This window comes from Grus americana, chromosome 16 (assembly GCF_028858705.1).
Source record: "Grus americana isolate bGruAme1 chromosome 16, bGruAme1.mat, whole genome shotgun sequence".
Classification (NCBI taxonomy): domain Eukaryota; kingdom Metazoa; phylum Chordata; class Aves; order Gruiformes; family Gruidae; genus Grus; species Grus americana.
The window spans coordinates 15,497,853-15,519,685 of NC_072867.1; the positions used below are offsets into that span (position 1 = coordinate 15,497,853).

Sequence of the window (21,833 nt, forward strand, 5' to 3'; positions counted from 1 at the left end):
GCAGGGAAAAGAGGCAGCGGGACAGCTGTGGGTGCCCGTGTGTCCTGGGCCCCCTTTGTAAGAGTTAACATCCAGCTGCTTGGTACCTTTGAGGAGTTCACAGTGCGTTGGATAGGGAGTGACTGTCAGAGCATCCATAGCATCGGGAAGGGAAGTGAGACAACACTTTCCAAGCATCCTGGGAGTATTTAATGCAGCCAAACCACCTGCAAGTGCTCTATAGAAGTGGCACAAGAAAAGACTCTCCCCCCACTCATGCAAGGAAGCGTGGCTGAAAGAATGCCTCTGCCTTTTCAGCAAGAAAACTCCCCACAAATAGTTAAAACACCCGGTGACACGCTCAGCTGAGTGAGGAGCCCTGCAAGGGTATCTGTCAACAGACATTGAAGGCTCTCACGCTGCAGCCGAAGGTCCCATTAGCAACCCAATCATTGTTTCCCCGGTAATCTTCTATTGCTTTCCACTTATCAACGCTTAATCCCCTTTTAAACAAATTGCTGTAACAGCAGTGGCTCATCACGCTCTCAGCAAACGGGGCCAGCCCAAGCAGGGTGCAGCAGGCTCTTGGCAATGAGATAGGGTGTATTTAGTGCGTGGCTTGCTCCAGCCTGTGCCGGTGTCCGGGCTGTGCCGGGGCACGGTTCCCATCCTCCCCATGGAATGTTTGTGTTTGAAGTGGGGCTGGAGAAACGGTCGCCCCTCGGGGTCTCCCCTTCCAGCCCCGAGAGCAGCTCTGCCCTGGCTTCCCGCCCCGTGCCAGGGCTTTCCCTGCGCTGCTTTGCTCTCGGCAGGCTGGCCCCCGGCGTGTCCCACCTCCCTGGTGAGCAGGTAGCTGAGGAAGAGCCCAGGAAAGGCGTGTTGGATGAAAGGAATGGGTGGTTTGAACCTGGGGAAGAGGACAGACCCTGAGGGAAGATTTCCTGATGGTGAGAAGGGATCTTTGCTGCTGAGTTAAAGGCAGCTTTTCTGATGTCTCATTGTCCATGTTTTCCTCTCTTTCCTCCAGCCTAGGAGACAGTGACCATGGCTCCAAGCCGGACACAGCTAGGGTGCACCCAAGGAGGGGTTCTCCTCCTCGGTCTGGGCCTCTCCTTCCTGCTCCTGGGGCTCCTGTTGCCCTGCACGGACTGCAGCCCCCAGCCCTCTTGGGGCTACACAGCCTACGAGATAGTCATTCCAAGGAAACTTGGCCCCAAGGCAGGGAAAGCCAGCCAGGACAAAGTGTCCTATATCATCAGCATTCAGGGGGTAAATTACACGATTCACCTCAGGCAAAAAGACTTCATCATAAGAAACTTCCTTGTAATCACTCGCGACTCCCGAGGGGAAACCGTGGCCGAACAGCCCCCCGTGCCAGCAGATTGCTATTACCGCGGCTACGTTGAAGGCATCCTGGACTCCGCGGTGACTCTGAGTACCTGCTCCGGGCTCAGAGGACTGCTGCAGGTTGGAAACGTGAGCTACAGCATCGAGCCCCTGGCAGCTTCCACCATGGCTGAGCATCTCCTGTTGCAGAGGGAGGAGGTGGTTCCTGGAACAGTGACGTACAAAATGCCCAGCGAAGGCGGACGATTTCCAGGTCCCGGGACAGCAACAGGGCAGTTCCAGCCCCGGGGGCACACGCGGTATTTGGAGCTCCTTGTTGTGGTGGACAAGGAAGGGTTTGACGCCTTTGGTGGAAGTATAACTAATGTGACACTGGAAGTTATTGAAATAATTAATCTGGTGGATGGGCTGTTTTATTCTTTCCACCTTCGTGTTTTGATAACTGTGCTGGAGGTTTGGGTGGAGAAGAACCCTATCAGTGTTACCAGAAATATAACCAAGGTCCTTCATCGTTTTAATCTTTGGCGGAAGCAGCAAAGCCTTACGTACACCGTGCACGACGTGGGGTGTCTCTTTGCCTCAATGGACTTCGATCACGGTGCGGGAGCATTGCACGTGGGTAGCAAATCCAACTTTGCCAGTGCGTGTGATAGAAAACGCGCCTCTGCTGTTGTGTCGTTTGCAAAACGGCCTTACATGGACACTGCTGTCCACGTCGCTCATGCGTTAGGGCATGTCCTTGGCATGGAGCACGATGGCAGATACTGCAGGTGTGGCAACGCCTCTAAATGCATCATGGGCGCACACGGCACGGTGAACTATCAATTCAGCAACTGCAGCAAAAAGCACTACTTTGATTTTATAGCATCAGGGCGAGGATTCTGCCTTAATAACGCGCCAGAATCAGTAATGACATTTACAGTGCAGCGCTGTGGGAACGGTGTCCTGGAGGTTGGGGAGGAGTGCGACTGTGGCTCAGAAGCACAGTGTAAATTGGACCTTTGTTGTGACAATACCTGTCCAAAAAAAGAAGGAGCCGTTTGCACTTCTGGAGGCTGCTGTAAGAATTGCAAACCTCTTCCAGAAGGAGAAGTGTGCAGGGAGAGTGCTGGTCCGTGTGACTTGCCCGAGTATTGCAACGGGACATCTGAGCATTGCCCAGAAGATGTGGCCAAGCAAGATGGGACTGTGTGCGCCGAGGATGGGTACTGTTATTCAGGCACATGCCGATCTCGCACGTTACAGTGTATGAGCATCTTTGGCAAGGAAGCAAAGTCTGCTCCACTGCCGTGTTTCCAGGAGGTGAACGTGAAAGGGGATCGGTTTGGCAATTGCTGGGGAGATGGGGCAGATGTCAACTTTCACAAGTGTAAGCTAGAAAACGTCCTGTGCGGGAGGGTGCAGTGTACGAACGTTGGACGCCTGCCTCGGCTGGAGGATCACACAACCATCATCCAAACCCCAGTGGGCGATACCTGGTGTTGGGGAACAGACTACCACTTGGGCGTGGACGTTCTGGATGCTGGAGTCATTAAGGATGGCACGCAATGTGGTGAGAAGAAGATCTGCATTAATCAGACGTGTGTCCCTGAGGAGAAGTACTTGACATCCAGCTGTTCTGCCAAGAGAACGTGCAGAGGAAAAGGCGTCTGCAACACTAGAGGAAACTGCCACTGTGACAAGGGCTGGGCACCTCCCGACTGCCAATTTATTGGCTTTGGAGGAAGCGTTGACAGTGGGCCCGCACCGGTCACTAAAGAGGGGCTTTTTAGGTTCATCATCGGAACTACCGTAATAACTATTGCTGTTCTGGTGCTCGCAGCACTTGTCATTGTGCACGTCAGAAAGCTCAGGGTAACCCAAGTGTTGAACAGACTCGTCGGATGCTTTTGGGCTAGAGAACGGGCTCCTGAGGGGGGTGCGAAGGACCAGGCGGAAGAAGATGGCTCAAAACCAGCTGAGAGCCCAAACTCCCCTGTGTAGGGCTTCACGTGGCAGCAGTGGAAAGCTGGACTCAGTCACCAGATTCAGACTTCAGCTGCGGTGGACTCCTTTAAAATTGCTCTAGATGTAAGCGTAGAGTTAGGGAACCTAGTTTTTATTCTGTAGAATAGCAAAATGAAATTGTTTCGCTTGACCTCACTCCGTAGGAGAAAAAAAGTCATTGACAAAAATGACAGGGGCACTCCGGTTAATTTAAAATCTGCCTGCTGGCTTACACCGACAGACACAGGCTGAGCAAGGAGGAGCCCGGGGGAGGCTGAGGCAGAGCCTTTTGCACGGCAGCAGCCCTGAGCATGGGGGTGTTCCCCCCCTCCCCTAAGCATGCAGTCCCCAAAGGAGACCCGCTCTTCCCTCTGAGCAAAGAAACTTCTGGGTCACAGACCCTCCACTACGGCTCAGAGGGTTCCATGTTGCTGCATAGGACTCTGTCTCCACACCCTATAGCCACCTCCTCCGGAGCCGGGGTCCCAGGCGGAGCGTCCATTGTCGAGCCCACCCTGGGCATACCTGAGCACCTCCTCTGCGGCACCGCAGCCCAGGAACGAACACGAGCTGCTGAAAACATCAGGCAGTGTTAAACGGGAGACAGGAGGAGGGAAGAAAGGGCTCTGAGGCTTGATTACAGGAGAAAAAGATGTGGAATGTATCTGAAAGGAAAGAAGAAGAGGGGGAAAAGAATTCACAGTGCTCACGTCAGTGGCCTCTGTGAAAAGTACAAAGCTGGCGGGATCATTTGAACAGGAGCTCGCAGGAAGGCTTTGAGCAGGTAAAGAAACTGTCGGCAGCATCCGATCCCTGCCAGGCTGGGCTGACAAAAAATGCCCGGCTGCTGCGGAGGCGTCCGTGCGAGCTGGGAGCAGCGGGCGCAGGAGCAGCACTGAAGCAAAACAGAGACAGTGAAAAAAAAAAAAAAAAATTCATTTCGGCACTTCCCAAAGAAGCAGATGAACGCTGGGGAGCAGGAACGCTTCGTGCTAGAAGAGGGAATTTACCCCGTTGGCATGAGCTATTGTTCACCTCCAGGTAGAGCTGGCTAATGATAAATGCAGAGCTGCAGGCGTTGCTGCCTGCCGGTGTTCACATACAGCTACGAAATGTGGGGGTTTGCGTATAAAAAGCGGTGCCTGGCATCCAGCCGGCACAGGCCAGGCGTGCGGGGGTAACCGCCGACCAAGGGATGCCTGGAGGGTGGCGTTTACAGCAGCAGTTTCCAAAGAAAATACTAAACTTCAGTAGTACAGGCATATAATGCATAAATGACCGAAGATACATATATTGGGGGTGTACGCTCAGAAAATTTTTACTGATAGGGCCGTGTGATTAAGAAAAATGTCTGGAGCCCATGGGTTTACAGACTGCCAAAGGAGGTGAGGCGATGGTCAAGGGGCATCGACATTTGTAAAGTTAATTTGCTGTGAGGAGTGTTATTACAGTTAATTCTCGAATTCAAGCTCCACAGGCAATCTTTGGGCAGGGACCCCCACCTTGGGGAGGAGGAGGAGGAGGAGAGGACGCATGGCTTCCCAAATCGCTCTGGGCGGCCCAGGAGTGGCTCTGAAGATCGACCGCAGCTCCCTGGCCACAGTGGCCACCCCACGGTGCCCCAGTGAGGGAAGCACAGTGGGGATGGGTGCCCTTCATCCCTGCTGCCTCACAGGAGCAGCCATGGCCCCCGTGCCACAGCCTCGCTCCACCCCGGCTTTGCGTCACAGCTGGCTGGCAGCATGGCGGCTGGGAGGGGCGACGGCACTTCCGGAACCTTCTCAAGGGGCAGCCATCCCATGGGGCAGCAGGACGGCACGCACCTTTGTCGGGTCCCGTGTCAGCCCTGAGGGGATAACTCCAGCACAGCCACGGCCTGAGCGCCTCAAGGAAGAGAGGGCCAAGATGTCTGTGCAAGGGTTGGCAGGACCCTCCCCGAGACATCTTACCCCCATTTTGAAGGCGTCGGCGATGAGATGGCGCCAGGCACATCATGGCGGTCGAGGGAAAGCCCTGCTCCTCAGGCTGGGGGTCTGGGCAGTGTTGGTGGCAACTCTTCTCCCCAGGGTGGGCAGCCATCGTCCTCTGCCGGGCTATGCTGTCCATGAGCTAGTTCGGCCAAGGAAACTGGTCCCCAGGGTGGGAAAAGCTGTGGGGGGAGAAGTGTCCTATGCCCTCACGGTGGAAGGGAAGAACCGTGTCATCCACCTGACACAGAAGAGAGGACTTCTGTTGAAAAACCTGCCGGTGATCACATATAGCCCCAGGGGCACAAGGGTGGTGGAGCAGCCCCATGTCCCCGAGGAGTGCTACTATCTGGGCTACGTGGAGGGCAGCCCCGGCTCCCTTGTCATGCTGAGCATCTGCTCGGGTCTGAGGGGGCAGCTGGAAATCGGGAATCTGAGCTATGGCATCGAACCTGTGCCGGGGTCTCTCACCTTCCAGCACCTTCTCTATCGGCGAGAGAAGACCCAGCACAAGCCCTTGCTGTGTGGATTGACGGATGAGATGATCCAAAACCAACTGGGTGGGATGGGAGCTACAACAGCCTCAGGAAAGCATGACTTGTCTCAGAGACTGAAGCACACCATGTACGTGGAGCTATTTGTCGTGGTGGACCACTATCTGTTTTCTTTCCAAGGGAGCAATGAGACCGCCGTGATGCTTCTGGTTACAGATACAATCAGTTTAGCTGAAACATACTACTATCCTCTGAAGATTCGCATCTGCCTGATCGGGCTGGAGATCTGGACGCACAGCAACTTCATCAGGTACAGCCAGGATATAGAAGCTGTTCTTAAAAATTTTAACGACTGGGGAAATAGAGATCTTTCTCAGAGGATGGAATACGACATTGCACATTTATTTACTTACATGGACTTCAGACTAATTGTTGGGCTGGCATATGTAGGCAGCATCTGCCACCCTGGTTATCAATCGAGTGTCGTCTCATATATACGGAGAGATTTAATAACCTTTTCAATTATTTTTACTCATGAGCTGGGTCACAACCTGGGGATGGAGCACGATAAAAAGGAATGTGTGTGCGGAGAAGCCACCAAGTGCTACATGACAGAAGACTTGCTCGACGGCGCCAAGGCTTTCAGCAACTGCAGCAGGCAGAGCTACATCGACCTGATCAACAGAGGGGATGGCGACTGCTTGTACAACATCCCAGAGCCCCACAGACTCTTCCGTTTCAAACACTGTGGCAACAAGATGATCGATGAGGGAGAGCAGTGTGACTGCGGGGGGCCGCAGGACTGCCGAGGCAATCCCTGCTGTCACCAAAACTGCAGGCTGAAGCCGGGGGCCGTCTGCTCCGTTGGGCAATGCTGTCAGAAATGCCGCTTTCGTGCCGCAGGACACAAGTGCAGGTCAGAGGCGGACGAGTGCGATTTGCCGGAATATTGCAACGGGACTTCCGAGTGGTGCCCGCAGGATTTGCACGTGCACGATGGGACGCCGTGCAGCGACAACAGCTACTGCTACCACGGGAAGTGCGCGACCTACGACAACCTGTGCAGAAAAGTCTTTGGGAAGGAAGCTCGGGGTGCTCCAGAAAGTTGTTTCAAAAAGCAGAACGTGAAAGGGGATCGATTTGGCAACTGTGGCGGCGATGGGACCAGAGTTGCTTTTGTGAGATGTGAACCCCAAAACACTCTGTGTGGAAGGCTGCAGTGTGTCAATGTGAAGAGGATACCCGTTCTGGAGGGCTCTGAAACCATCATTCAGATGCCAGGACCCGAGGATTGGTGCTGGGGCACAGCCTACCACGCCAGCATTGATACACCTGATATTGGAGGAGGGCTCGATGGCACCAGATGCGGGCCAAAAAAGATCTGTATTAACAAGACGTGCACAGATGCCATGGTCAGGATGAAGTGCGATGGGAAGGTTTTGTGCGGGGGGAAAGGGATTTGCAATAACCTCAAACACTGCCACTGCGAAGCTGGCTGGGCCCCTCCTGACTGCCGCTTCCATGGCCTGGGGGGGAGCGTGGACAGCGGCCCTCCACCGCCGCTCAGGATGTCCATGGCGGAGGTTGTCCAAAATAAAGTGTTTGGGATGGTAATGGGGATCACGGTTCCCATTGCCCTTGTTCTGATTGCTCTCCTCACTGCTGTAACCAAACACAGAAAGGCAATAGCTGCGTTTTTCAGTACAAGGTTAGCCAGAGAGAGAAGCGAGACTCCTGCAGATGAGGAGCAGAGTATGGAAGAAGAAGATGATGTTTAAAAAAAACCACAAAAGCAGTGGGAAACCCACCAGCTGAGGTTTGGAAAGGACTGTGGGCCCTGTGAGAACGCCCCTGAGGCTGGATGCAAGAGATTTTGCACAAAGCGATTTACACAACGTAACTGTGTAAACTCTATGAAAGTTAATTACACAAAACTCGAGTATTTCCTCTTCTTGTATTACCTACTATGTAAATAAATTTGGGTTGGATCCAAAAAGTAAAGTTGTTAGAAAATAAAGAGTGTAAAACTTAGTTGTTTTCAATTCAGCTAAAAATGTTTTATTTTCTATAGAACGGTGGGACCTTAGTAAATAATTCACTTGGGAAGAATATAGACAGATTCATGCCAAGTCCTGCTCACCTGGTTCATGAGAAATGCTCCACCGGGTCGAAGCAGCTTATTTTTTCTGAATGCTGTAGCTGAGCAGGAGTTGGCATGAAGAAAAGAAGGGAAACGTGCAAAAAGTCGGGGCACGGATGTGAGCATCGATTTTTTTTTTTAATACTACTTTGTAATTTTTCATTCCTTGCAGTTGGCTGTTAGTATGGTACATGTTCTTATGTTTATAGTGAATTAAAAGTCAGAGGTTGAAAAATATTCACCTTTGCTTTACTGTTAACTTGTAATGGCAAATACTTGGAGAAGTAAAACATCCTTTGACCACCTACCCTCAAAGGAGCTGTACCAGATCTCTGAGCTATTACACAGAATTTGCTGCATTTCTAGAGATATTTCCATAAGGAAAAAGTCTGTACTAAAGACTTACCATGTTTAAAGAATCCATTTACAGTCCATATAAACCTGTAAAATAAATAACTATCTTCACTGAAAGTGTCTGTTTCCGATAGCTCTGCTCAGGCTCCTCCAGCACTACAGCTAACTTTGCTGCTGGCAGGACAGCTCGCCCCGGACAGCCCGATACCGGGTCTGGCTGACGTTGCTAAAACACGACGAGGTCTCGTTAGGATGCTGCTGGTTCTCCTCGGATGCAGGGATTCATCAGAGCAGGGTGGACGTGGACCCCTCTGCGTCCAGCGGGCTGGCGGGGAGCGTGCTGGCGTAGAACTTCTTCTGCGAGCGCAAGAGAGGAGTCTGAGTGTCAACGTCCCGGCAGGCGTTGCGTTTGAGGGAGAGGAAGACGTGCTGCGTCCAGCCGTACACGATGCAGTTCAGAAGCCCCTGGGAAGCTGCTGTCAGAGCCTGGGAGAGACCAGAGGGGAGATCGGGGCTCGCCTGGCAGCCGGCACCGCACGGCACTCCGCGGCTCCCTACCAGGCTGTCAAACCTGGCGTGTTACGCCAAGCCTCCCACTCCCAGCATGATTTTATCTATCTGCATCGCCACGTGATGTAGGGATCTCGCGGTTATTTTCGTAATCTTTGCTAAATGCTGCCTCCAGGCATGTCAAGCAGCTGGACAAGTGTCATGGAGGAATTGCATTTGCAGACTTTCATGGAAAGGGAATAAACTAACTGATTTCTGGGGATCCCTTCTAGTCCTATTTTCTACAATTTCCATGGTGCTGTGATTTTGGTTACTGAGACCTTTTCAAGCCTGTGAAAAACATAAAACAACTAAGAAAGACCTTTGCCAACCAAAAGCAGTCAGACTTAGGATCTTTGTGGCTACAAACATGCTTTGTCTAGCAGAGATTAAAAAGCAGCAAACACTCATTTTCCTGTTCAAGCAGGGGAGGCAAACCATCAGAGGTTGCAGAGGAAGACATTTACCTGTAGAATTAGAAGAGCCATGTAGATTTTGCTGTTTGTTGACACTGTCAGCTTCAGTATTCCAAGGAGGACAGCTGTGAAAAGGGATGGACAAGAGGGTATCGCTTTAACGCCACCTCTTCTGCGTTTCATTGCCAGGCACTATGGCCTAGGGGAATATTGCGAATAACCCAGTTCTCTGCTAACCTGGGGCCCAGCAGCAGAAGAATGCGACGGGGTAAAAAACCACTCGTTGTTCTACCATCTTAATCATGGCCCACTGCTGATCCCCCAGGAATCCCGTGGAGTTCACAAACCTTTTGTACAAACCTCGGGCTTGACTGAGTATAACCTAAAAAAAGAACAAGCATACATCGTTGTTTGTACTTTGTGCACGTGCTCTGGTCTGGCTTGTTCATCTAGGACAGAGTATCCCCTTTCAATCTCTCAAACCTTTTCAGGCAACAGTGTGCTCCCCGGGGGAGAGCCGTTGCTTTGTACGTGACCTTTTCTGAACTGAAGACTCTGAAACGATTCGGGCTGTTGTTGACCCATGCAGGAGGCGATCTCTGCTGCCATGCCCTGAGCCTTCTCTACCTGCTAAACCCTTTTCGGGATGGGTTGAGAGAGTGCAGGACTCCAGATGGATTTAGACAGTGGCACAATGATATTTTCTCTGCCCTACCACCCCTTCCAAAAGGGAAGGGGCACCACGCCGTTCTTCCCCTGACATTGCCTGGCCTCTGGTACCGTCCAAGCAAAGATGTAAAGATGAAAAGGGGAAAATCTTCTCACGCTGATCATCTGGGTGCAACAGCTAGTTTGCAAGGACTACGTTTCTTACCAGAATGGCTACGAAGCTGATCAGAAAGGAAATGAGGAAGACCCCGATGCCATAGAAATGCATCGCACGGCAAACAGAGCCGCTCAGGGTTTGCGGCTCGTTGGTGGGCACGGCTATTTCCGTGTGCATCAAGAGACATCTGTGGGGAGAAAGGGAACAGCCTGAACTCCCGCCGTGACTCAGCAGCAGCGGGGCTGTTTCAGAGCTGCACGAAGCTTACCCGTGCTTCTGGCTGAAGTTCTGGTAGCAATTACTGCTGTTGCCCAGGCAAAACACAGGCACCATGAGAAGGAAAGGGATCAGGCTAAGAGGAGAAAGGACAACAGCACAATTATTAGTCATTGCACTGCATTGCTCACACCCCCCAACCAAACGCTACTTGGTTTTTCTCCTGTCACTATAGAGGACTTAAAAATTGTTTTTCTCGACACTGCACTGGAAGAGTATTTTACCAGCTTTACTCACTTCTGCACTTTCATTCATGCGGGCAATACATTGGCCAAGGGAGCGCTTTCTGAAAAGCTACACATAGTTAATAGAGTTATAATTAACTTGGTTGGAGAAAGGCCCTTGCATCCAGAGCCTCTTGCTCTGAGTCTGTTGGGTCACTCTGCTGTTCCTGATGAGCTGCCTAGCAAACACAGGTTTTAGTAAAACTTGTTTCAGAATAAGTAGGAAGCAGAGACGAGCACTCTGCAGTTTACCAAAACCACATAATTCTGCCAGAATTAAATCTTACCTGGACGAGATCGTTGCTATTCGGCCAATGCAACTCGCGTAATCTACAACCTGCAAAGTCCAAAGAGCTTAATTAAATGATCGTTTCCGTACAGCCGTTCACAGGAACCAGCTCCCAGCACTTCAGCAGCTGAGGGTTCTTCAGATGCTGATTAATCCCCAGACCGAGAACAAATGTTTGTTTCCACTTTGTACTGAATCAACACGGCCCAGTTCAGTCTGTGCTGATCTGCAACAGAGACAACCGATGCTTCCACCTGCTTACTGGCTTGTTCTCCTACAGGATTTGAGAAGGGAACTTGGAACTGGACAAGAGACAGACACTTGATGAGCTCTCTGGCGTAACTTACTCATTTTTCGTACTGCTCATTCACTTAACCTGGCCCTGTTCCTCAGAAACTTCATGTTCTGATGAAGAAATGCAGGCGCGTCCTGCTCTACGCTCACCAGGACTTGTACTTTGGCAGCTGGCATCCCCACATCAGCTATGATCATACTACGTGGGCATAGCTGTAGTGGTGGGGAACTTCTGGTAGGTGCCGTGACATGAACGGGGCTCCAGCAAGAAGGAAACCAGCCCTACAAGTGGATCCAAACCCTACGGACAAGAACAACTGAAATATAGACTGATCTGCCCGAACCACCGCATGGAATATCTGGGATACAAAGTTTGCTGTGCACGGCAAATCTCTGGGGAACAGAAAGGAAATGGGGCCGATGGGTGCGATGGAAAGAGCTGCGTAAGGAATCTGTTGTCTTGCAGCAATACATCGGGAGCCACACACCGGCTGCAGTGATGACAGTGCCTCACTGTTTAGCCAGGTGTGAGGAATGAAACAACCGCAAGGAGAGATTTTGGTCACGCGGTACGTGAAGTGTTTGTTTAGCCTGCAACGCAGAGAGGTTTTGGTTTTTTTTTTTTTTTTTTTTGAGTACTATGTCCTTGTTCCTCGGTTCCCAGCGATTACACCGGCTTCCCAAAGGGCTTTTGTAAAGGCCAGCGATGATGAAGTGAGGACTGGCCACTGTGCACAGAGCCAACTGGTCCTTTTATCACTAGCTCACTTCCATCATACCTCCTTATCTCAAACTCTTACAATACCTGACTGACATTCTTGAAGGCTGTATGACACCTGGGGAGGACAGAAGTTGTCAGTTCTCAGTTCCAGGCTGTCCTGGCACCCCCGGCTTTCCTGTCCCCTCTGCCGTGCACTGGCAGAAGGCAGTGACAGCAACAAACCACTCAGCCGGTGCTAATTCTAACTGCAGAACTTCACCAATAGCCACTCTGAGCTTTCTCTGCTCGGAGATGTACACTGCCATTGGCCTTTGTCTGCTTTAGTCTTGCGAGCCTCATCTTCCACCGAGATGCTACAGCAGACCCCGCAGTAACTCTGCTGACCTCAGTGGGCAAGATACATCAGTTCATATGGCCCTGGGGCAGAAGGGCCTTCAAAGTCCTTGTGGTGAGATACACGGTTATGTAGGCACCTCCGAAACCCCACCACAACCCCACAGTGAGACCTTGGTGCCCAACAGTCATTGCACGTCAGTCCTACTTACCTGGGGGGGCATCCTGAAAAGGTTCTGATTGTATTTCATCTTTAGGTCCATGTACAGATGCCAGGTGTAGTTGACAGTGTATAGAAAAGAGGCCACGTAGAATATCTGAGAAATACAAACAGACAGTATTTCAGTCCTGTAACAATAGTTCCTGTAGCACTTTTAGTTCATCGCTGGTGAACCCGAAGCCCATGGGCCAGAGGCGGGATGCTAAACGGCGTAGTGGCCCGCCAAAGGTGAGGGTCCCTGCACAGCCCCTGCGCTCATGTCTACTGGGGTGCAGTGGGACACCCAACTGGGAAGAACCAGGGAGAGGAGGGGCTCCCACCTTAGACTGCACAAAGGCAGCTTCACTGTGGCCTCAAACCAGGGACAGGAGAACTAATGACAGCAGCACTGACTTAAAAATACAAATCTTTGTGACTTGGCTCATTTTTTAGCCCAAATCCTGGCAGTAAAGCGTTCAAAAGTAGTTGGACCCTCTCTATCCTACCTCCATTAGGAAACACAACACAGATACGGCACTTAAAATTTGCTTCGCACATAATGAGCTCATTACACAGTGAATTCGCGGAAACGGAAAACAATAGTATATTTAAAGAGGAAAGCGAGGCGGAGGATATCTGCGCTAAGCCTGAGCCCTTTTCTCTCCATGGTAAAAAAAAAAAAAAAAAGGAGGAAAGAAAAGATACAGAACACTGTTTCCCACATAGAGTTTCACAGCCCTTGATTCCACCTTGAGATGAGATCAAATATCTAAAATTTCCTGTAAAAAACCTCAAATCTTTCTTGCCTGTGTTCCTGAATCCATGGTTGCTCCAGGCAGTCAAGTATACACAGCGCCGCCTAATCACACTACATATACGCGTGTGCTGTGTTTATTGCAGGAAACACGTGCTTCGGTGGCAAAGGCAAAGAGGAAGGGCTGGACAAGTGATTTTTTTCTATGGATTTGCTATCCTTTGCCAAAGGGGCAAGGAGCACAGGTTTGCTGCCCCAGTGTCATCTATGTCTGGGAAAGTAGTCAAACTCGGGCATCTTCTCCAAGGTTGCAAATGCTCTTGGCTGACTCAAGAGGCTGAGTCCAAGGGGCTGCTACAGTGCAGCAGGAACATTAGAGTGACTTTCCAGCTCATTAGACAAGATTTAATGAGGGTTTGTTGCCCTTCAGTTCCTTCCAGGGAAGGTCACCAAAACAGTCCACAAAGGTCATTTTCTCGCACGTCAAAATGCCTCGGAGACACTCATAAAATGTCAGCACTGCCTTCTTTTCTGGAAGAGGGAACCCAAAAGCCACTTGTGAAGTTGCTGGCAGAAAGCGAAGGGATTTCTGCTCTCCTGAGCCCCAGCTTTGGGGCTGTGGACAGCCCTGCAGCACTCACCACGAGGAGATACAGCAGGGGCTGGGGGACGTGAGAGTCCCTCATTATAACACTTCTGTGGCTCCCCATTGTGCTCCCCAGCGTGAGCGGAGCCTGCCAGGACATTATTAGGCCACTGGAAATGAACTGGAAGAATGTGGGGGAATTGTGCAATTATAACCACCATCTCTGTTCTGGACTTTATTATTGTAATGCAAAGGCAAGGCAGGGAGGAGGAGAGAACAAAGTCAAGGGACAGCAAAATGGAGCAGTATTTACATTTAACATCAACCAAGAGTCTGGGGCTAAAACAGAAAGTCCAAGAAACAAAGTGAAACAAAGCAATCTCCTCCTTTACGACACGGTATGGATGTTAGGGGAGTTCCATCTGCCATAACGGCAGCCCTTGGTGATAAAGCAATGGTAAACAGTCTGAATAAGCCAAAATATCGTACTGCTCCCAAGGCAATCCCTTGAGAGAACCACATCACATGGACTGTAGCGTGAGTCTCTCCAAGGGCTGCCATCTGCCAACACCAGTGCTGAGCAGTCTTGAGCCTGTCCCCACCCTTGTCGTTCAATGCACTGTACATCTTTTTGGTGTTTGTGTGCAAAGAAGGCGCGGGTGTTTACGAGACACCCAGGAACGCACCCCTTGCAAGACTTTGCTGCTCGGTACGGGCAGAACAGGGCCAAGAGACGCGTACTCATTTCATTCGGTTACAGATCACTTATGCTCTGCAGAAGCTGCTGGTTAAACCTGTTACTGGCTCCTACTTACGCACGAGGTGTTCCCACCACCAAGGGCACTGCTGGGGTGTTTAGCAGGGAGGTGTCCTGCACTGCGTCACGTGCACCATGCGGGCACGGTTGCTATGGCAAGTGCTCCGTTTGTTTTAATTTCTTCCAGAGCAAACAGCAGCGACAGCTCTTGCCAGACGCAAGCCGGCTCTGCCACCCTGGCAGTCCTCCCGCCGGGGGTGATCTGCTGGTGGCCCACAGGAGAGGAGCCCAGCGATTCTGTGGCCAAGGCACCCTGCATGCCCCACCACAGCACCCTGCCTGCCCCCATGGGGCTGAGGCAAAGGCAACTCCTGCAAGGACTCGCCCAAGGCCAGCTCTGCCTACCCGTGCTGTCTTTCCCAGTGTGAAAGTAAAGCTCCTCACCCCTTGCCGGTGTCCCTGAGAAGCACGGCCACAGGCTGGAAAAGCAAGGGCAGAAAAGAGCCAGAAATGCATGGGAGCATAGCATGCCCTCAGTGGCTCCGCTGAGAAATAATGGCGTATTGTCTATATCCAACCTACTTCTCCTCTAGCAATGCAACCTGTCTTCTCCAGGCCATAAAAAGATCACACCAGCATTAAGAACTGTCCCCCAGGCAAAGCTGTAAGGGAAACAGCTCAGAAACACCCTCAGCCCCACGCGCTCCTTCCACCTTCCAGCTCTGAAAAGCCTCTCCCAAGCTCTTCTCATTTTTTCCCTGTACCATCATCTGAAAAACCATCTTTGATCTCATTCTGCATCACTCCCAAGTGGCCAAGTTACAAACACCCCACTGCCTCCTCTCTCGACGTGAACATACTGCGCTGCTTCCGCAGCGGCACGGGGGAGCTAGAGAAATCAGAGATAAGCCAGGAGTGGAACAGCTGCTCTCGCCATCATGAGTATTACGGTTTTACCCGCAAGAACAGCTGTTGAAACAACCCTGGGCTGCAGGCACCCATCCCCAGACACCCAACAGCGCGAACACTTCCATACTGCAGCTACTCCCCTGCCCTCTGCGAGGTAGATGGAGAGCCTCTCCAGCTTCAGCCAGGACGTTTCTGTTCCCATCCGTGGGTACCATCACGTTCCCAGGGAGCTGCTCCAGACCACATCAACGCTCCCGACAGCCGCTTGCTCTTCCCAGCCACGTTTCTGTGGGTCCTTTAAAAGGACACTGTTAAGCCCAGAAATCACCGCCTGTGAACCACCGCTCTGGCCCAAGCTTGGCCGTATCCTGCAGGTTTTTTTGAGAGCAGTGATTTGCAAAGCCTAATGCTGAAATGGGAACTCGGTGAGACAAAAGCAAACTGTCAGAAAAATGGTATTTCACTCTCTCCACTCCAATTAGTCTCCAGCACACGAAATCAGCTGGAAAGCAGCCGAATCGCTGGGGCGCGGGGCTGAGCTTGCGCCGGCAGAGCAGCCCCTGAGCATCCTTGGGATTGTTTGGGAGAGCGTAGGGCCAGGTCAGCAAAAGCAGGGCTGTTTATATGAGTAATGTTGTAAGTCCGAGCTGAAGCAAATCGCAGAATGTGTCTGTTCCTGCCCAGGATGGAGGAAACACGAAGAGGAATAGAAAAGCTGCCGTGCGAGAGGCACAGAGATCATCGTCGGCACGGGTCCAACAGGAAATAGATTAAGATCCATCTACTCACTTTACACAAGCAACCCAAATGTGGCAACCACAAAATCCCATGCTCTCTTTGCCTTCCTCATTGCTTCTCACAAACCAGATGTACCTAAACCCAAGCATCGTTATCTCCGTTTTACACACAAGGCGAAGAGATCTGCTAAGTCAAGTTCACGCAGGGAGTCTCTGCCAAAGCCTGTCGAGAAATAGTCCCCCACAGCCACGCTCTGATCATCAGCGAGGCTAATTAAAGCAACGGGCGCAAAGTAACAGCCCGAACGGTGATGCCGAGGCTACTCACTTGTCCTGTCGCTTGCAGGTTATAGCAGATGAGATCCTGCTTGGAGGTTGGTGTGCTATAGAGAAGCGCCCCGGCGAGCCAGCACATGCCCAGAAAAAGGTCGGAGAGGCTCAGGTAGAAAAGTGGACGAACCTGGGAAGAGTGAAATTGGTCAGCAGGTCCGAGCGATGGTGTCAACACTCCCGTGACCACCTACAGCAGCAGTTTTATCGCATCATCTAAATAGGCTTCCGTCCCCCAGCTCTGCTGGTAGGGCAGCTGTCCTTGCACACAAAACCCACGCTGATCCTTGCTCTCAGGAGCTGTTTCAATGCAGGTGCCCTGCTCTAATCACCCTTTCTGCCACTAATGATGCCCCAGGATCCAAGAGCAGCATCAACTCTTACAGAAAACATCTCAAAGGTCCAGAATGTTACAAGTCTGCAGAATGGGACAGGATGGCAGGGAGAAGCAATGTTATTTCTTAAATCAACTGATAGAGAAATCAAACTTTTGGTAAACACTAACCCTTCTTCAGGTCTGAAATAACTTGAAACGGACATTTTTCCTATGTGTTTCATGGCATTTCAGGTGGTGACTAAGGCTGAATCTGTTTTACATGCCAGATTAATTTTCACTCCGCGAGCCACTTGTCTTTCTGCTGCACACTGCATCTTGCTGGAACAGAGTCGCGTCTCCTCTAATGGCAGTTTCCAGCCCATTTCCAGTTTGCAGGCACTGGCCAAAAGGACTGTAAACACTGTCGGAAAACATTTGTGCAAAATTCTGGCCAACATTTTCATTTTTAGTGGGAGAGCAGACACTCTGGAAAAGCAGCCTAATTATCTAGATTCTTAATTGTAGTCTTCGGTACCTAATTTTCAGCATCCTGGAGAGAAAATGATGGTATTTTTTTTTTTCCCCCTGCAGGAAATTATAATGCTAAACACTGCACGGAAACATTTCAGAAGGCCTTGATTTTAAGAAGATTTTTTTTCAATGGAACTGAGGTTTTGGTGAGATTTGCCTCAATATTGTCCTTTAAGTAAATGTTTGCCACCCATCGCGTTGTGTTATACTTGTCTAGTTCCCGTGAGCAACGAGAAAGAGCTTAGTAAGACCAATAAGCAGTAAATTAGATCCGATCAAACCAGATCTGTCCTTATGACATCGGTTTAGGGACATCTGCCTGGTGTCTTCCCGGGCTCCCCACCGCCATGCACCAGCACGGCCGGTCCTCTGCCTTCTGCAGGATGTCGCTCCTAAACATCCTTGTCTCTCCAGCTCCGTATTTGCACCCTCCAACCCAGCAACACAGTAAATCAAACTGCTGTTGCTAACTACATATCCAGAGCTAATTTGTACGTCATTGCATTTACGAATGTCTTTTTTAACCAGGCTTTTCCTTGTTGGTGCAGAACTGAAGCCCTGGCAGGCAGTCATAGGCACGACAGGCTGGGGACACCGTCCAGTTTGCAAGCACGGGAGGTTAAAACCAAGCAGCTCTGAAATAATCAAAGCAGCAACTTTTGCAATCGAGCAGGTGACCCCTTTCTCTAGCAAGAAGTGTCCTCGGAGCAAGGCACCGCTGTTTGGTTGAGGAGCTATTTTGGCACAGACCTAAAGAAAGAAGTAGGTGACATAGTGGTAAGTAAAACGCAGCATGGCTCTTACTTGCAGAAGGGAAAAGAAAAAAAAAAATGGTATTTATAAAATAGAGGAAGGGAATGTAAAGACGTAATGATTCAGATGAGCTGCTGGGCTGGAGCATCCATGTTGATTTAGCTCTGTCCAGCCATTGCCCAGGGACATCTGCCTGCACAGAACCTGTTGACATGACAGAGGAAATTCTTTCTTCCTTGCTTTCCATCATCTGAATGATTTAGCTCTGGCTGAAGAGTTTTATTGACCCCGTAGAGACAGAAAGCAAGCTTCAAGAATGCAATATTTGATTTCCTAGGCTGGGGGCAGGAGGGGAAGTGTTTATAACATCATTCTCCTCCCAGCCTCCAGAGCTGTTTATTTTTAAACATTTTACTCTGGAGCCTCATGACTCAGGGAATAAGCTGTTTGTGGCAAGCTTTGATATGGATCTCTTCCAGCCCCTTTGTTTACAAATTTCCCCTTAAGACCAGAAACATGGGGACAAGGCGATGGGGAAGTTACTGAAGATTTTGCCGCTTTTGAAACACCAACAACGGATCTCCTTTGGCAGCAGAAAAAGAGCCTGGAAGCCTGATGCAGACAAGTCACTCCAGTTGGTATCCATCCCTCCTATCCGGATTTGTAGTAATAATCTGAGCAGAAACATCTGGACTCCCTCGAGCAGGAACGGTCCATCTGTGACCTGGAGCCACGTGTGGCTCCCAAGCAGCTAGAGCGCAGCTCTCAAGCCACAGCCACATCATATGACTAATGGCACAAGGGCTCCTGAGTAATGCAGACTTCTAGCCGTGGAAGTAAACGGGCTGAGGCTGCTGAGTCACAGCAGGACACCTGCCAAACCCAGCTCCGTATCATACCAGAGTGGAGAACCATGTCTGGAGGTCTCCAGATGCAGCAGATGTGACAGAGGGGACCTTTGATGTGCGCCTTGTGCAGCACAACCTCAGGCAGGTTTTCCATCCCTGCGCTAAGGTGAGGTCCTAGCCTTCCTTCCTCCTCGGGAATGCACGAAGATCTCCACAGCTCATTCTCGATGTGCTGGGCAGAGCATTTCCAGGAGGCTGGCTGCCTGGGAGCAAGACTGCCCCGCGTGCTGTAAGCAGTGCAAATTTGCCCTGTGAACCTGCTCTCATGTTCTCCTCTCCACCTTGCTTTATCCAACGACGTGCCAGTTGTTAGCTTGACTGTATGCCTGCCTTCTCTGGGGATAGCTCACTGCATTCCCTGGAAGTCCTGTTCTCTGGGCTGCAGATCAAACCCACCATGCACAAAGAACACTGAAGACAAGGGAGGTACAAATACAGTGTTGTTACAACATAGCTGCCAGCAACACTGCCCTACGGCTCCCAGCAGTAACCTGTTATCTATGTGGTCCACAGACCGGGCTGCCACACATCTGCAAACCCTGGACAACGAAGCCCAGCTTCACACAGATGGGCTCTGTGAGCTGCCTCGGGTAAAGCCTGGACAGAGGGACCGCGTGTGCACAGCAAAAGCCTGGCTCCCCATACATCCCAGACACGCGGGGTTCCCTGCACATGACCTGTACGTGTGATGCACTCGGGATGCGCCCGGCACTGCGTCCATGTCAGATCTGCAGTGCACGTGCGGACAGTGTCCCCCCCCCCCCCGAGCGAAGCCTGCACCCGAGCCCCGCTGCTCCAGCATTGGAGATGTTCGTGGCTCCTGTGCGTGACCGGGGTGAGTCTTCCAAAGCCTCACTGCAGAGCCCAGCACAACAAACTCCTTTTCAGCCTGGTCTCTTTTTGTCTGAACTTTGCAGCATCTTTGAATTGTATCAGTTTTAGTAGCGCACCTGCCTGGAAACGCCTGGAAACACTCCTCAGAAATGCCTGAAGACAGACACCTGTAAATCCATTTCCTACAGGGGCATCTCCAATTTGCACTTCAGCAGCTTTGTACACAGCTCCTCAGCCCTCCGGGCATTTTGCCCCACAGAGGAGAACACGCTAACAAATCCCTGTTCCCAGGCTGTGTCTGAACAACCGGAGGATGTTCCCAGAGCGGCAGAAAGCGGGGGGCTAAGGAACCTGCTTCTCCCTGCGTGGGGACAGCTCAAGGTTACTCCCTTCAACTCGTATCACAGGCAAAAGGCCAAACTCTTGGCAAGCCTTTCCCTCCCAGCTGTTAAACAAGGTTTAACCGCATAAACCCGAGATCTGCTGTTGCTCCTAGCAGAGCGCCTGACCCACCCGGGTCTTTGCAACCCATCTGCAAGGTACCAACACCTCGATTTAGGGGGGGGAAAGGAGGCGCAGTCCTTACCTCGGGGGACCGCACTGCATTTTGAAAGACGGCGTAAGCAATAATCGAACTGGAACCTATAACGCTGAGAAAACAAAGCACGGGTTGGAACAGGAGCACATCTGCCTCTCTGGGATAAGCGATTTCTCTTTTTCTGGAGAAAATCGTCGTTGCAATAGTAACTCCAGCCCGGCATCCCGGGGACGCGGGTTTAGCAGCGCGTCGTACCTGAGCATGGCCATGGTGAACTGTATCCACTGGAGAGCCGAGTAGACCTGGGGGGAAGGACGGGGGGGAGCTGAGCACGGCACGGCCCCACGCACGGCGGGGAGCGCCCCACGGACGCGCCAGCCGCCCCGCGGGCAGGCACAGACCGGAGAGCCGCGGCCCGGGGAGGGGGGGTGCCGGGGGCAGGTCTCAGCCCGCAGCCCCCGGAGAGGAGCGGGCAGGGCTGCTGCTGCCGCCGCAGGGCTGGGGAAGGGCCGGCCGGGGCAGGCGGGGAGGGGATGGGGGCGAACGGGCAGGGCCCCGGGTGAGGGGACAGCCGGTGTGCCCGGGGGGTGCCGGTACCGGCGGGGCTCGCTCACCTCCTGCCAGCCCGCGTCCAGCCGGGCCGCCTCCGCCGGGAGGGCCATGGGTACGCGCCGCCGCCACCGCAGCGCTCCCGGGGCTGCGGGCACCGCCTGCGCTCCGCCCCGGGGCCACCCCGCGCCCGGCCCGCCCCGCGCCCCGGGACCGGCCCCCGCCGTCGGGACCGGCTGCGGGCAGCGCCCGGTCGTACAGAGGGGTTGAGGCGGGGAGTGGGGCTTGGAGACCCGGGGAAAGAGCGAGGCTGGCGTCTCGGGAACCGGGTACCCGCGCATCCCCACCGGGATGCGGAACCCGACCCAGCCCAGGCGGGAGGGCTCACCGGGGACCCCGCACAAAACACCCCAGGCGTACTGCACCCACAGCCACCCCTCCAGGAGTCGACCCGGCACGACCCTGCTTAGCTTCCCACACACAGTAAGTTGGCACCGGACTCCCCATCGCTCCTCCAAGGCACCGCCCCTCGATGGCGTCACGAGCGGCCGGGGGCGGGGAGCTACTTTAAGGAGCGCGCGGGCGGTGGGCGGTGCTGTCTGTGAGGGGGCGCGCGGGGCTCCTCGGGACAGCGGCCATCTCCTCAGGAACCGGGCGGGAAGCGCCTCGTAAGGACCATCCCCTCGACCCGCCCTGCCCGGGGGTCCTTCCTCCTCCTCCTCCTCCCCCCCCTCTGGAAGAGAGGGTGCCGGGCCCGAGGGGCACCCTCCCATCGCTTCGTGTAAACCTTCATCTCCGGGACATTCCTTTCGCATCTAGGTGGCATCATCTGCCTGATCAGCCTTTGCCTTCCCCTCTAACCACAAAATCAGCAGCAGTTTCTCTAGAAAGCAGTTTAAGAAGCAGTGATTAATTGGAACTTTTTTTTTTAATTATA

General features: G+C 52.3%; 3 protein-coding genes across 7 annotated transcripts; 2 read left to right on the forward strand and 1 right to left on the reverse strand.

Moving 5' to 3' along the window:
* The first annotated feature begins 1,013 nt into the window (after positions 1 to 1,013).
* On the forward strand, positions 1,014 to 3,313 carry LOC129213595 (disintegrin and metalloproteinase domain-containing protein 9-like). Its single transcript, XM_054843929.1, has one exon. It carries the CDS (start codon positions 1,024 to 1,026, stop codon positions 3,307 to 3,309), a length of 2,286 nt encoding a protein of 761 aa, XP_054699904.1. The 5' UTR covers positions 1,014 to 1,023; the 3' UTR covers positions 3,310 to 3,313.
* A 1,484-nt stretch (positions 3,314 to 4,797) lies between these two features.
* On the forward strand, positions 4,798 to 7,689 carry LOC129213594 (disintegrin and metalloproteinase domain-containing protein 20-like). The gene has a single exon (XM_054843928.1). The coding sequence runs from the start codon at positions 4,846 to 4,848 to the stop codon at positions 7,549 to 7,551; it is 2,706 nt and encodes a 901-aa protein (XP_054699903.1). The 5' UTR covers positions 4,798 to 4,845; the 3' UTR covers positions 7,552 to 7,689.
* A 116-nt stretch (positions 7,690 to 7,805) lies between these two features.
* On the reverse strand, positions 7,806 to 21,509 carry TMEM116 (transmembrane protein 116). Of its 5 annotated transcripts, none has more exons than XM_054843932.1 (11): positions 21,379 to 21,509; positions 20,603 to 20,649; positions 20,396 to 20,459; positions 16,466 to 16,597; positions 12,408 to 12,512; positions 10,846 to 10,895; positions 10,327 to 10,410; positions 10,107 to 10,245; positions 9,470 to 9,614; positions 9,284 to 9,357; positions 7,806 to 8,753 (listed from the first exon to the last, which is right to left on the reverse strand). In XM_054843932.1, exons 2-11 carry the CDS (start codon positions 20,614 to 20,616, stop codon positions 8,553 to 8,555), a joined length of 1,008 nt encoding a protein of 335 aa, XP_054699907.1. In that variant the 5' UTR covers positions 20,617 to 20,649; positions 21,379 to 21,509; the 3' UTR covers positions 7,806 to 8,552. The 5 variants fall into 5 exon arrangements, with proteins under 5 accessions (XP_054699907.1, XP_054699908.1, XP_054699909.1 ...); XM_054843933.1 differs by having other exon boundaries at positions 21,363 to 21,402; XM_054843934.1 differs by lacking the exon at positions 21,379 to 21,509 and adding an exon at positions 21,285 to 21,362.
* Positions 21,510 to 21,833: the final 324 nt, after the last annotated feature.

Bases quoted from the DNA above. Each gene is read 5' to 3' on its own strand.
- LOC129213594 (XM_054843928.1), top strand. From the start codon at position 4,846: ATGGCTTCCCAAATCGCTCTGGGCGGCCCAGGAGTGGCTCTGAAGATC.
- TMEM116 (XM_054843930.1), bottom strand. From the start codon at position 21,237: ATGCGCGGGTACCCGGTTCCCGAGACGCCAGCCTCGCTCTTTCCCCGG. The intron at 20,460-20,602 runs GTACGACGCGCT...TTGTTTTCTCAG, and splicing joins TTCACCATGGCCATGCTCAG to CGTTATAGGTTCCAGTTCGA. The intron at 8,754-9,283 runs GTAAATGTCTTC...GGTCTCTCCCAG, and splicing joins TGGCTCTTCTAATTCTACAG to GCTCTGACAGCAGCTTCCCA.
- LOC129213595 (XM_054843929.1), top strand. From the start codon at position 1,024: ATGGCTCCAAGCCGGACACAGCTAGGGTGCACCCAAGGAGGGGTTCTC.